The sequence below is a fragment of the Squalius cephalus genome (genome assembly GCF_949319135.1).
Source record: "Squalius cephalus genome assembly, chromosome: 3".
NCBI classification, from domain to species: Eukaryota; Metazoa; Chordata; class Actinopteri; order Cypriniformes; family Leuciscidae; genus Squalius; species Squalius cephalus.
In genome coordinates, this window is record NC_137124.1 from 28,767,759 (window position 1) to 28,782,370 (window position 14,612).

At 35.6% G+C, this 14,612-nt stretch overlaps 2 protein-coding genes across 4 annotated transcripts; one reads left to right on the forward strand and one right to left on the reverse strand.

Moving 5' to 3' along the window:
- Window positions 1-646: 646 nt before the first annotated feature.
- On the reverse strand, window positions 647-9,893 carry kif9 (kinesin family member 9). Its single transcript, XM_079867042.1, has 21 exons — window positions 9,776-9,893; window positions 9,547-9,647; window positions 8,741-8,894; window positions 8,529-8,635; window positions 8,218-8,448; window positions 7,746-7,829; window positions 7,569-7,661; window positions 7,260-7,407; window positions 6,973-7,037; window positions 6,804-6,881; window positions 6,592-6,660; window positions 6,368-6,466; window positions 6,208-6,263; window positions 5,971-6,061; window positions 5,738-5,874; window positions 4,893-5,039; window positions 4,557-4,765; window positions 4,294-4,473; window positions 3,924-4,036; window positions 1,507-1,614; window positions 647-1,399 (listed from the first exon to the last, which is right to left on the reverse strand). Exons 2-21 carry the CDS (start codon window positions 9,640-9,642, stop codon window positions 1,310-1,312), a joined length of 2,355 nt encoding a protein of 784 aa, XP_079723168.1. The 5' UTR covers window positions 9,643-9,647; window positions 9,776-9,893; the 3' UTR covers window positions 647-1,309.
- LOC307155957 (uncharacterized protein) lies at window positions 8,443-14,188 on the forward strand. 3 transcript variants are annotated; one of them, XR_013820643.1, is made up of 7 exons: window positions 8,443-8,564; window positions 8,711-8,919; window positions 12,403-12,456; window positions 12,690-12,752; window positions 12,866-12,928; window positions 13,589-13,650; window positions 13,774-14,188. XR_013820643.1 is itself a non-coding variant. In XM_079867054.1 (6 exons), the coding sequence occupies exons 1-5, from the start codon at window positions 12,010-12,012 to the stop codon at window positions 13,631-13,633; spliced, it is 288 nt and encodes a 95-aa protein (XP_079723180.1). In that variant the 5' UTR covers window positions 11,853-12,009; the 3' UTR covers window positions 13,634-13,650; window positions 13,774-14,188. The 3 variants fall into 3 exon arrangements, 1 of the variants encoding a protein (XP_079723180.1); XM_079867054.1 differs by lacking the exons at window positions 8,443-8,564; window positions 8,711-8,919 and adding an exon at window positions 11,853-12,072; XR_013820644.1 differs by lacking the exons at window positions 8,443-8,564; window positions 8,711-8,919; window positions 12,403-12,456 and adding an exon at window positions 11,971-12,072.
- The last annotated feature ends 424 nt before the right edge of the window (window positions 14,189-14,612 follow it).

Genomic DNA, 14,612 nt, shown 5'->3' on the forward strand with positions numbered 1-14,612 from the left:
GTATATCTATAAATTGAATCATTCCCTTTACTACACTGAGTGACCAGAGTGGAGAATTTCACACTGACAAACACTCAACTCTTCATAAACATTTGGTACCATTTTGGGAGTGCGAGGAGGCAATCAAATCATCTGAGAACAATTGGTCTCTATTAACATCTACAAATCTTCCTCATATCTTTTCTTTCTCTTACTCTTGCCAGGTGTGTGAAGGTAGTAGGTGTTTTCTAATCTACATTTTAATTAGTTGAACTTATAAAGCCACTAAAAAGCTCATTTTGTGAATAATGTATAAATGCTTTAAAAAAAAAAAAAAAGCAGCAAAAATCAGAGTTGAATCTGAGCCTTTCTGCCCCAAGACCAAACTAAAGTCTGGAGGGTGTAGATGATTCTACCAGGGTCTTGACTGACTGATCCCTGTGTGTATATTGGTTTATTGCTTATTGCAATTTTGCAATTTTAGTGTCAATCCTGTGTGAGGACTAAGACGATATACTTTTATTATTCCTTCAAATAAACATGTTTTATTTCACTGTTCTCAAATCAGTTGTTCACCACCCTGGCTGCCATCAACACTGTGTCCCAATGAACCTGTCAAACATATGAAATAATCTTTTTTTATTTTATTTTACTAATCTTAGCTTTTGTGTTGCTCTCATTGACTGAAATTCAGTTTTGGTTAATAACAGTTTGGGATTGCTCATCATTGATTATTTTTTAATGTAGTTTGAGAAGAAAAAAAAAAGAGAGAAGTTGGTTTTCTGTAACCAATGAGATAATGGGATTCACTACATTTTTACTTTTTCAGAGCAAAAGAGTTTGAGCTCTCTTATTGTTTTCCTGTCTTGGTGGGGAGGATTTTTTTGTGTTTGTTTGTTTGTTTGTTTGTTTGTTTTTTGCTAAATGGGAGGGTGGGACAAAAGGTCTGGGAATAGAGCTCATTCAGGACTGTAACTAGTGAATTTGTACAACCAAAGAAGTCTATTTTGTGGTTCAGGAATAATAAAGTTTACTTTTCATTTAACAACCTGATGTACTGAGGTTGTTTTTGCCTCTGATTAGCGCAAACTGATGTTTTCTTAAAGTGGAGAAATATACTGTCAAAAACACGCAGTACACATTCAACCTGAAAAGTGATCCAAACATTTTATAGACCGATTGTCTTTGTGTTTGAACAATATTGAACAGTACAGATTTGCACATTATACAGCACAAGCAGCTTTCAGATAGCAGGTGTTTTCATATGTTCTACCAATTTCAAACATGCTTCAGAAAGTGTAGAGTGAGACTGAGCGTACAGACGCCTTCATCAGATGATTGAGAGAATAGGACGGAGTTTTATCTTACTCCTGCTGCCTCTCACTGAGTCTGGACTCTGAGAAGCCTGTCTGCTTCCCCTCTGTAAAGACAAGATGCCATTATATTGTTGCATACATTTAGCATTGCATTCAGTATTATTTGAGTGCTGAGTAATGAAAGCTAGTATCAGGTGTAAGTGTGTCTTACCCTCTGTAGAGTCCTGTTGTAGGCATTATAAAATGACACAGCACTGGAACTGTCTGCCTGCAGCTTGTGACAGGGAGTATCACAGTGCTCTTCATCATCCTCCTCCATCTGTCCAGTAATACAACATCTGACACGGTCACACTTGAACGAGTCTCACACATTGTCAAGCTTTTTATTCTGCTCATTACATCATGTACCACAAATATTTAAAATCATGAGATGTTTCAGGTGCTACAGTGGAGCCAGAGATCTTCACTCTAATTAAAATTAAAATCACATCCTTGTTAAAACAGCAATGTTTTAAGAATTACTAGGAAGCATGTGCTAACAGTTTTTAGAAAATATACATAGTTTATGTAATCATATCAAAATGAGTAGTGCCATTTAATGTATATCTATTACCATTTAAATGTTTTTTATTTGTGTGTTTTTTAGATGTTTAGTCTATTATGCTCACCAAGGCTGTATTTATATAATCAAACAGTAAAACAATAATTTTTACTATTTAAAATAACTTTTCTATTTGAATATATTTTTTAATTGAATTTATTCCTGTGATTGCAAAGCGAAATTTTTAACATCGTTACTCAGTGTCACATGATCCTTCAGAAATCATTCTAATATGCTGACTTGTTGCTCAAGAAACATTTAATGTCATTATCAATTAGCCGCGTTTCCATTACCCTTCAAATTGCGCAAATTGAAATTGCGAATTGAAAATACGCACAATGGAAACACGTCAATTTCGCAAAAACTCCCGTTTATCGCAAAAAAGTTTTTACGCTCTCATGAGGTGGTTTTTCAGGCAATTCGAAAAAGGAATATTTCGCAAAACTGCAATGGAAACAGTTTTTGCGCATTTACAGTCACCTGACTTAGAAGACGCGGTGTGTTTTAGGTCCATGTATCTAGCAAATAATAATAATTTTATATTATTTTATTATAACATTTAATAGGCTATATTTAGAAGATGCTTTTATGCAAAAAAGGAACCAAGCTGAGTGTGGAGCGCGCACTGCATGACACGGAGGCGCGAGCGCGAACACGTGCATTTTCCTATCAACAGTGGAAACAACTTAAAATACTCTATCATTTCTGGTCATACAGAAAATAATAATACATTATTCTCAACTACTTTTATTTGTGTAAACTCACAATAACAAGAAAACGTTGTGCTTTTGTAAAATAAAAGAAAACAATCAGACGCACTTTCATGATCTCCGTAAACTGGAGCGCGAGAACTGAAACAAAATATAGCCTGTGTAGGCTAAAGCTTGAAATGTCCACTTTAAAACGAACAAATTCGAATCAAAGGGTAATACCTTCTTATTGTGTAATCCGTCTGCTTAGCAGCGGAGATGGAGATGTGATTTTAGCCAAAACAATAGTTTATTAATAATATTAATGGCTCTTCTCACTGCGGGAAAAATATTTTTCACTGCGGGAAAAACATCAATTCCAAGTTCTAATTTGGCCTTAGAAAACCAGTAAAATCGACATGTTTTCCATATTAATTTGTGAATATTTTAAATGTTTAATAAAGGGGCAAAAAGTCATAAACAAAAATCTGAAAATTCGTCGATATTTACTTTTTTGCGCAGCAGTTGGTGTAGCCAGTTCAAATTAAAATTTTGGTGTTCAACTTTGCATTTTAAAAAGACAACAACCGTTTATTTTTCGTTTTTCAATTACGGGTTAAAAAAGGAAAAAACGAATGGATACAAAAGTAGCCTACATGGATCGTTTGGACAGAATACGAGACAGAGTTCTTTATTAAATTAATAAAAGAAACAATAATTAGCCTATACTGGATTCTAAATCTCAAAGAAATGCCACAATCAAAACCTCGGAGCAGAAATGAGGGCAAAACACCCAGAAACTCCTTAGGCTTTATGTGTCGTTCGCAGTATAAGGGTCTTTCCCTGCCATTAATGCTTGGATAACACGCCACATTTCCTTCCATTAATAATAATAATGTCTAATGCGGTGGCTGTGATATTATATAAACCAACGTCCGTTGCCTTGATTTTTGGAATGACTTATCGCGAGAGAAAAAAGGACGTTTAGTCGCATAACATCGGTTAATGGAAACGCCGTCATTTCGCAATAGTTTTTTATCGATATTTAGATAATAGCGCAAAACATTTGCGCAAATCTGTAATGGAAACGCGGCTAATGTTGAAAACAGTTGTGATGCTTAATATTTTTGTAGAAACTGCAATACTTTTGATTAATATACAGTTTAAAAGAACAACATTTATTTGAAAACAAAATATTTTGTAACAATGTAAATCTCTTTTGATAAATTGATTGCATCGCTGAATAAAATGTATAAAAAAAAAAAATTAAGTACACTCAGTAACACTCAGGTCTCAAGTGTCATGGCCTTCATGAGCATATGTGTGGCTCTTACTGACCAGAGCTAAAGCTTTGTCCACAGGTATGTGACCCGGCCTAACTGGTCCGGCCTCTAAGACTGACAGCACTTCATCCGGCAACAGGAAAGACTCATTGTACCAGCTCTCAAACTCTGCCAAGCACAAAACAAAAGTGCATTACTGATTTTAGAGAAAGATGAACATACGTGAGGTGTGGTAAGTACAACTATGAAAACATTTGGATAGATCAGGGAAGTAAATTTAGATACATTTTTGTCACAAAATGTTGACAATCATAATTACAACAATAGCTATCTGAATTGGTGGAGGTTTTGAAATTCTAACCAAAAACAGAGAAGCCTGGAAACAAGAGGAACTACATGTTGTGTAGAGAACTATAGGACGTCACCTGTTAGCAGCCGTGTGCGGCACTGATTCACCAGGTGCTGACAGTAGCTGACTTCCGTCTTTGTGCATCTGAGGTCCTCATAGGCTTGTCTATAACGGTTCTTCAGCTCTTTTAGCTGCATCAATAGAGACAGTTCAGCCTCTTCCATCACAGGCTCCCCCTCCGCACTCACAAACTGACCTATAAAACCAATGGCTTCAGCGTCATACGATTACTACATCTCATTTAGAAAGGAGCTCATTTTTACATCATGTAATGCTCACCCTGGCTTTGTCTTCGCTCTCTGAACTGTCGTAGTTCATATGTAATATTGTCAAGATCCCGTTTAGTCACATTGATGACATCAGTGAGTGTGCGTAATTGGGACGTGCGGTCCAACAGCACAGCCTTGTTCTCCTTTAGTATGCGGTTAATCTCACTTCCCCGTTCTGCTTTGAAATCTTCAAATGCCTCCGCTTTGGGCGGAGGAGAGCTGAGAAATAAATTTTTGTATTAATGTAAGCTAACGTTCATATTTATTAGTACCTGCGGTACTTGGTACCCGTCAGCAGAGGTCCCCTCAAGCTTACAGGTGCTGCTGATGTGTGTGAGGAACTTACTCAGTTCTGTGTTGTTGTTGTTGTTGTTGTTCTGGATCTTGTCGTTGGGGCTCTTGTGTGGTCATGTCAGATTCACTCATGTTTAGAGGCTGTGCGGCTTCTACAGTTGTGTTTTCCACAGGCCACGGGCTCAATGCTCCTTCCTTTCTGTTCAAGATAAGATTTAAAGCAAAATTTACAGCCTAGTAGTCCATTTCTCTTAACTCCAAATGCTCTTGTAGTTTATGGTGAGGTTTTGGTTTTTACAAATATACATACATGCATATGGAGTCAGGGATTATTTCTTGACCATGGTGTACTGGAATGGCTTTTTAAGCGTAAATTATTTTTAGAATGACAAATTTGTCAAATACTATTGTCATGTATTATTTTGTTGTTTAATCTTTATCAAATTAAATGCCAAAATGTGCATTCCTAGAAAAATGTCTCTGGGTAGACTGACACAAAGACATCATGCTGTCTTCCATTTCACAAAGCTTTCATCATGTCTAGATGTCTATTGACAAAGAACCGAGCTGACTAAACGTGAAAGTCAGAGCAGTCTGCAGATTTTGAGCAGTTGGAGTTGATAGATTTCACAGAAAATCAAGTGTTTCTGTGTGAGTTTATTGTGTTCTGGTAGTGTGTGATCCTCAGTCATGCCTAGTTTTTCCTCTATAACCATTTACAAAGTCGGCATGCTTAGATGTCCCTGCATGTTTCCTAATAATTCTGTTCAGATTTAAAAAAAAACGTTGTGCAGTGTATTCCAGCCATAACAAGACTCTAAATCTAAACATGGATGCTTAGTTATTTGCTCACATTTGTCATATCGGGCCTCAAGCATTAGGGAAATAAGATGTCACCTGCTGATCTGTTTGTCTTTTCTTGCTTTACTTGGTTTAGGTGACACTTCTCGTTGATGTCTCTGTGAAGATTTAGCTAAACCAAGGCCATATCCACAGCTCTCCACCTTTCCAACAGCACAAACAGACCCCGGCGCCTGTAGCAGAGTTCATGAGGCATGTGACGTCCTTTTCTGACCTTTTCTGTTCTTACTGAAGTATTGTTGTCTACTGAATATCTGTATAGCACTAACCTCTGCAACAGTAAATGGTGGTGTGTTCATGTCTTTCTCTACACGAGCATTTCTCGGATAGAGTTGCTCTCGCAATTTCGTTTGCTGCTCCCTATTTAATACATATATATATATATATATATATATATATATATATATATATATATATATATATATATATATACACGTTCAAACATAATTATATTGACTTCCATTATAAATATGTTAAATTGTTGATGAAGAGGCAACTGTACTTACAACACCACTTTTTTGAACTGGGCAAACACCTCTTGGATTTGTGTAATGCTTACAACCTGAAACATTAAATCGTTTATTCAGTTCTTACAAAAATGAGATTAATTCAAGAAAAGGTAAACTTCCATATTTGAAGCACTGATGTATAAACTACGGTGTTTACCGGAATCTCAGGCAGTGATCCAGACAGGTATCTCTGCACCTGACTCCTCACTTCCTCCACCTGGGTTTCCGACAGGATCTCATTAGAAACCTGATTAGTCTACGAGTAAGGAGGACATTAAAATAACCATGTGGGAAACCAGAATGCGGCGTTCATTTGTTGATGTGGTAATTGTGTTGTGTGTAAAAGGCACAGATTCTGAATGTGCACGTGTTTGTACTCACCAGTTTGTTGCACATAGACAGCTCCTCCTTAAGAAACTGGATTTCTTTCTCTAGTCTTTGCACCTGAAGCTTGATAAACATTCACATATGAAAGGATTTTCTGCACTAAACTGTTTCACATTAATTGAATGTGCAGATGAATCTTTTTTAGATGTATTATTATTAGAGGATTTAGAGTATTAGCTTTGTAATATACATGAACAAAGTCTTACCACTGGGTCGACATGTTCATTGATTACTGGCTTTGTCTTCACACATTTCATTCTGGTGGCAAAGCGAAGAGTTGAAAGCTGCCAAAAGAACCAAAAAAACAAAGAAGCTGTGTGGGTTTTCTAGACTTAATAGACATGTCTCACTGGATTTATAATAAAAACATCTCACCGTCTCTTCAATTTGTGCCCCTTCACCATATACGTTTGCCACAAGCACTGTGTTACAGTTTCCTCCTGTGTAGGTACAGTTGAGCCAGAGATAAATCATTAACTTACATGTATGTCCCTTTGAAGATTACATTACTTTTTTTCATAAATTAAGATTTTCCCAATGTTCAAAATGAATGTTTACATGCTGATGTTCTGTGGCTGAATACTTAAAGCTAGCTCAAATTATAATAACTAATGTTGGTTTGTTGGTAAACTTCTATGGGAATAATTGTTTAGCACACTAACCAAGTGAGTCTTTGAGAGCATGGGTAAGTTTGCACTGTCTAAAGGGAACATGTTCCCTACGACTGTCAGCTAGAGCCAAAATGACCTGCTCCAGGAAAGAAAGGGACTTGTTGATATACATTGCCTCCATTTGGACTTGACCCTCTGACTGGAGTAAAAGACAAAAAGTAGAGTGAAAAAATTGGAAACTGTATGCTTTTGAGGAGCTTGCCATCACGATTAACACATTAGTGCAAACAATGCTGAACTTTTCAACAGTGCACTGCTAACTGCACACTAAACTAATGATGAGAGGAGAAATGAACTGACCCCAGTTTTGCTAAGTCTCTCAGATCCCGCCAGGTCCACCAGGTTCAGTTTAGAGGTGATGTATTTTGCTTCTGACAGTGTGCGACAGCGAGACTATGCCACACACAAACACATATGCAAAAAATACCACCAATATTCTTTTAATCTTATCATGTTCACTATATTTCAGGCACTTACCTCAATGTGGACGGTAAATATGCAGTGAGACCTGGAGGAATGTTTATTAAGGGCATGTTCTCCAATAATTCTGTTCATCTCCCCCTGTCAGTGCAGTGAGATCAGTGTTATTTATCACAGGTGTGCCTATTTCATCTAAATCTGTAATGAAAATATGAAAATCCAATTCTGAATGTGCTGTAGCAGTTGCTCTTGCCCATGTGGGCAAACATTAATGTTTTTGTCATTCTTTAATAAGTAATAGGTCTTTAATGGAGATTATCTGGTGGCGGTTATATCGTATTGTTTGTCATTAGCCAATTTGTCAACAGAAATGATGAAAGATGAAAACAAACCTTTGCCCTTAACAGGGCAAACACAACCTGATAAGAATTTGGTTTACTGGAAATAGACCTTTTGCTGAAATAATTATGCATTCATGTTTTGTTTTTTTTAATAAGCTGATCAATGACCTCGTGACTTTACTTCTTACCTCAAAAAGCAGGTTAAGAGCCTCCTCTTCATTGTGAACCAGATGTAAAGACAATCCTTTGACTGAGACTCCACCTCCTGGTTCTTCGACCACAGTTAAGACTCCACTATGTGAACCTTTTCCATGCTTTAAGCTGGAGAGCAAGTCTACTATTGTCTCATTATAGATTTCCAGAAAAGAAAGGTGAACAGAGAACGTATGATCTACACGATCCGCCACCTCCTGGAAAACCTGAGGAATTAAGAGATGGTTTATTAGCCATAAGAGCTGAAACATTGACTATGTGCTGCTTTTTCATGGGTCTCGATCACCTCCTGTAGGGCTCGAGGAATGATGCCTCTCTGTTTGTAAGTCTCTGCAGCACCTGTCATAGTGTATGTTTTCCCCGCTCCAGTTTGCCCAAAGCACATTATTGTACCTAAACACACAAATGGCTTTCCTAAACATTTTATTTCAAAGTATAAACTGCCTCTGTAAATGTTTGTGATTTCAGATATGATACATATGCATTTGAATGACCAACCATTGTAGCCCCCAAAGGTTCCCAGCACTACACTCCGGGCTACACCATCATAGATGTCCTCTTGTGACACATTGTGCAGCACTCCATTCAGCTGAAATAACCATGAGCTCTGATGATTGTTCCTCTTTCCTTTCTTGGACTGTACTCTCAAAGTCTCAGAGGTAAAGAGAGGGACAGGGGTAAGCATTCTTAAACATTAGCATCATTCAGTCTGTTTTATGTGGGCACGTTTGGCTCAGTTGTTAAAGGTGCATTGTGTTATTCACCTGTGATCCCCAAAATTAATTTATTCATTTCTGGTATTACATTTCTGGAGGAAAGTTGTTATAATAATGTTTTAAAAGCTTATTTGAACGGTATTTTATGTACATTTAACGACCTTCATGTTTGGCTAAATTTGAAGTATCTGACTTTGACAAAACTATAAAATAAGCCTTTTTTCTTTTCTTTTTTTTAATTTTAGTTCAATAAAAAAAAAAAAAAAGAATCCTCTTATTATTCTTAAACTACTTAAAATGTATGCATTACAAAAAGGTTAGGCCTATGCCACTTGTGTAGTAATATTCTTCTGTCGTCTTAGGTTTTTTTTTAATCATTTTTAATAGTAGTTATGTTTTTGCAGCTATTTAGATTTGTTGGAATTGTATTAGCCTATGTTTTGTGTTTATTTTGGCATGTTTTGTATTTCGTTAAAGCAATAAAAAAACAGAAGGCTGTAAGAAGCAATACAAGACCAACTTCACAGATTAGTTCATTTAACAATTAAGAACATTTAGACAAAAGATAAATGTTGGCACATTGCATACCTGCTGGTCAGGTAGGCATTCAATAAGCTCGTGCGCAAAATTGGCTGTGGGTCGGATGCGAATATACACCTTTACTGGAGAGCCCTGCGAACTCATGATTCCTGCAATGTAGAGTATCTCTCACATACAGCACGACAAATAAGTCTGAATAGGCCATCATATGACATAAGAGCGCGTTTTGAATATCAAATATTGAATCAAGAGTAAACTGTGTGCTCTCGAAACTCACCTGTGTAACGTTATCCCGTGCGATAGCACAACACATAATAGCCTAGATAGCTAGCTGTTGTTGGAAACAGTAAGTGTTGATGTCGTTGTCATGACAATGCATCGAGCTTCGCACTACTATGCGCTGCGCAGCACTTCTGGTGGTTATCTTTATTAAACCTGTATTTGAGTCCTCGTGGTTACAATCATACACAGTTCGGTTATTTGCGGGAGTAACAACACGCGCATTCTAACCGCATTCGCACCCCTATATTTTAGTAGTACCCTATATCATGATATAGGGTACTACTAAAATATAGGGGTTTAGTAACCGCATTCTCGGAAAACCCGCACTATGTGAACTGAACCATTGTTAGACACAAACTCATTAAATCCAAGTACGTTATTTCTTTTTTCATAATAAACACCAAGGCCTGCCTCTAGTTTGACGACCTCTACCGCACCTTTTTGTAAACGATCAGCGACTTAATGCAATAACCAGGGATGGGCAGTATTTCAGTTTTTAAAATACGTATTTGAAATACAAAATAGGCCTACTATTTTGTATTTTAAAGCCTTTGGAAAAAATCAAATGTAATTTGTATTTAAATACATTTAAGATGAGTATTTTTGTATTTTCAAAATACATAAAATACTTTTTGCCAGTCAACCTCTTTATCAGGGTACTGATTTTGTGTATCAACTAGTTCAGACATTCACTAACTCAACATTGGATCAGCGATTTTTTCTTTTCTTTTTTAATAAGGTGAGAATGTCATGATCAATTCTACTTGTTGATTAAAGCTAAAAATAGTGCATTATTCACTTCAGTTAACAAAGAATGAAAGAAAGAATAGTTGATTTTTATCTAGTTGATTTTTATCTAGTTTAAATTTTTATCTTTTTATCTATTTTTGTTTAAAGCATTACTGCATGTTAGGGCTGGGTGATATGACACTACATATCATAGCGATGATATAAAGTTTGAACTGATGGAACTTTTTCTAAATCGTTTACATAGATGGGCCTATTTGTGGGGTAAGCAAATTTATCCGTGCAGCTTTTAGAGGGCAGGAATTATTGTAACGTTGGAGTGGAAAAACAAGCACTGATGAATGATACTCCACAAACATCTTCAGCTTTTAGTTTTATTGTAGCCTACATAAAAAATAATAATCAAAAAGGGGTAAATAGTGTCTCTAATTTTAATAAACTTATAGAAACAAACAGAACATAAAATAAACATAAAATTACTTAAAAAGCATTGGACTACCTGCAAAAAAAAACAAAAAAAAAAAACAGTTTGAAATTCAGTTTATGCTGTGGAATCAAAACTGATATTGAGAATTGTGAAACCATGATATTGTTACTGTGAAGTAAAATTGAGATTTTGGTCATATCGCCCATCCATATTCTTTGCTAGATAGCAGAAAAGGTTCCCACAGTTTTACATACAGTATGAATTTTTTAATAGTGTTCACCACAAGTAATAGACTACATTGTAACCTGAAATAAGTATAGAAATGGCTGCTATTTTGCATAAGTTTATTTGTAATTTCCAGAAAGAAAGAAAGAAAGAAAGAAAGAAAGAAAGAAAGGGCAGAGATGTGGTTAAGGAATGAAAAGACAGTGTAGTTTCTTCATTCACTGTGACCTATACCTGCACTGGATGGACGATTTCACATGTATTTTTTGTGTATTTTCAAAATACAAAATACTGTATTTGTATTTTAAATACATTTCCATGTATTTATGCCCATCTCTGGCAATAACAATCATCTGCAAAGCTCCTCACTCAACCATTGAGCATCAAAAGGAAACTAACCAAGTTTAAAAGTTACTTTCAGTAAGAATATTACGGACGTGTTAAACATTGTATAGCCTATAGGCGAAGTCGATATTAGGCCCATAGCATAGCCCTGCGACATTAACTAGAACATTCATCCATATTTCAAAGCTGCAAACGCATTTCGGTGCTGTTTTGAAAGTAAATTCTTGTATTTACATTTTGAGAGTCAAATAAATGTCACTGAACCAAAACAGGCAGTAAGTGAGTTTTAGACGCAATCCTGCAACCCCTCCCCCTTTCCCTGATTGATGTGCCTTCAAGCAGTTTGATTGGGAAGCTGTGCAGTTTAATGACCGTCAGATTGTTCCTCCCTGGTTAAAGTACCCCAAGGTCTGACAAATAAAACAAACCCTTCTAAACTTCTCTAAAGCTGACATTTCAGCTACAAAACCTCCAACTCACTGAGAATGAAAACCGCAGTGTACATCTGTGTTCTGTGTGCCTGTTTGGTAACACTCGAAGCACATAAGGTATGTAAAAATATTAATACCATTAATCAGACACTTCTGAAAACATCGTTTTTGTATTTATTCAAAAAGTTACTGTAGTGTATGTGTTTCTTTTCTGAGATTTATGTATATTTAAAATGATTTGATGATGAAAATAAATAGTCACTGACCAGTAAGATATTATTTAGCCTGTTCAATTAGCCTATATCTTGACTAACTTTTAGTGAGGTTATGGGGTCAAATGCCATCAGCATGTATATCTATTATATACATATTCTTTTTTCCTCTAATCACTGTTGTTAGTAGGCTACTAACTATTACTACTACTAATAATCCTATCATTTTACACAGAATCCAGACAGGAATGGGGATAACGAGTTCACATTTTTATCATACAATAAAACGGTTGGTTGATGCCTTCAAGAGTCTTAATTTAAAGCAAGCAATAGCGCTTTTGTGTCTAAGAACAAGTATTCCTACATGCAGTGTGAAATGACAAAAGAATGAACATTCCCAAAAATATGAATTACTTTTGTATTATTTATGATGGAGACATCGTAACTTTTAACATTCTACATGCTAGCACAGCTGCTGCTTAAAAGAATAAACCACATTTCTTGCCTCATTCATATCCACAGCAAGGTTCTGAAGGACAAGGTCCTTCAAGCAATGTCCCTGTTAATGGAAGTAAATATGAGCAGGTAAGTGTCATTTTTGCTTTAAAAAGTGTCAAGTTTTAAAGGCTTTCTGAACAAATTTCAATACTTTTTCATACTTTTAATATACAGTATGTGTTGATTTCCATCCATAACAGATGACCAACCATACATTTTTAAATATAACCAACATAAGTTCTTTGGAGAGGAAACTTGGAGAGGTACCCTTCAGTGCCTTCATTTCTCATGAATGAAAAGATTACTAATATATCTATCCTTTACACAAGACAGTTTTGTACTTTCTAAATTGAAGCCTTGGGATATAAAGTTCTCCTTAAATCCAATTATTTTCCTTAGCGACATATCTTTCTAATCAAATTAGGTAGACTTTCGACTGTCATCATCTACTCAAAACTCATGTCATTCCCAACCCAATATTGTTTACATGGAACATAAAAGGAGATAGTTTGAAGGCTACATATTAGCTCACTCACAGTCACATTCCACATACTGTAAAAAAACAAAACAAAAACAGCATATGAGTTTGGAACGACATGAGGATGAGTAAATGGTAACAAAAGGCTAACTATTACTATGATTACACATGCTTGTAGTTTGTTGTGAGAACTAACAGTGGGGGCAAGGGCTTTTTTTTTTTTTTGAACAAGCATTTTTTTTAATATATAAAACAAAGAGGACTCTCAGTCTGTCAGCCTCTAGATGGAGTCACAAGGGAGTCACCGTAGGTTTCCGTTCTGTTAATGCAGTTCTGCCAGTTCATGTTAAATGCAGTAATTGTGGAATTACTCTGGAATGAGTCATATGTGTATAGACTTGTTTATAAAGAGCCCTAGTGAAGTGTTTCACTTTTTTTTCATCAGAATGAATGGCCACAAAACGAAACACAAGACATAGCTCAAGAGTAGCTCAAGAAACTTAAATGGTATGCCACGTTTCATACTTACTAATGTATTATGTAATAGCTACATTAAAATGCATTGATTTTTGAATGTTGTTTGTGAAAAGTTGTTTTAAAATTGTTAAAAGAAACTCTTTTTCTCCTCAGATAGCAGACAAGTGATGTAAACTGGAAAACAACCTGTTTAACAATCAACCGCTATGAGATGACACTAATGTTTGCTGAACTAATTACCTTTTGAATATCACAAATGGAACAATACATGGAAAAATTTGACTGCAATTTATGACCTCACAGGTGTAAGCGCTGAATTGATTTTTACAAATAAAAGACAGAATAAATGTAAACAACCTTGCTAGAAAAAAAGAGTAGAAAAAAAAACGTACTTGTGTAAATGGACAAGAAAAAAAGAAATTTAACTCATAACCGTAAAGACAATACAATGCTGATCTACATGCAAACCAAATGATTGAATGTATAGGATATGTATGCTTATGTATGCTTATTAAACATGTAATTGTCATTATTTGGTGCTAAAGTAAAAAAATATATTTTAATTAAACTGTCCACTGGGTAAATTATTCCATGATTAAAACTGAACATGACATTACAACTCTAATTTTAATATCAAACTTTGATAATCTACTGATTGTTTGCTCTTAATAATCTGAAAAATACAGCCAACAAGACTACCAATCTACCTATGTTAAATGCCAAGAGAATCTGATTTATAATCTCTCAGTTAGAGATTTAAACCCTAAAGCCAGAAATATCAAAACAAATAGTCTGTTTATAAATACATTTTACAGCATATTCAATATAGACCTATTGCTTCTCATATTCCTGCGTCTGTATCTTTTGTCAAATTAATTCCTATATTGTCCAAAACTATATTCCATATATGACAGTCGAAAAAGGATTTGCACCTGTATGGTCTGTACAGTCATGGATAAGATGGGATAACCAGACCAATCCAGCAGATATAT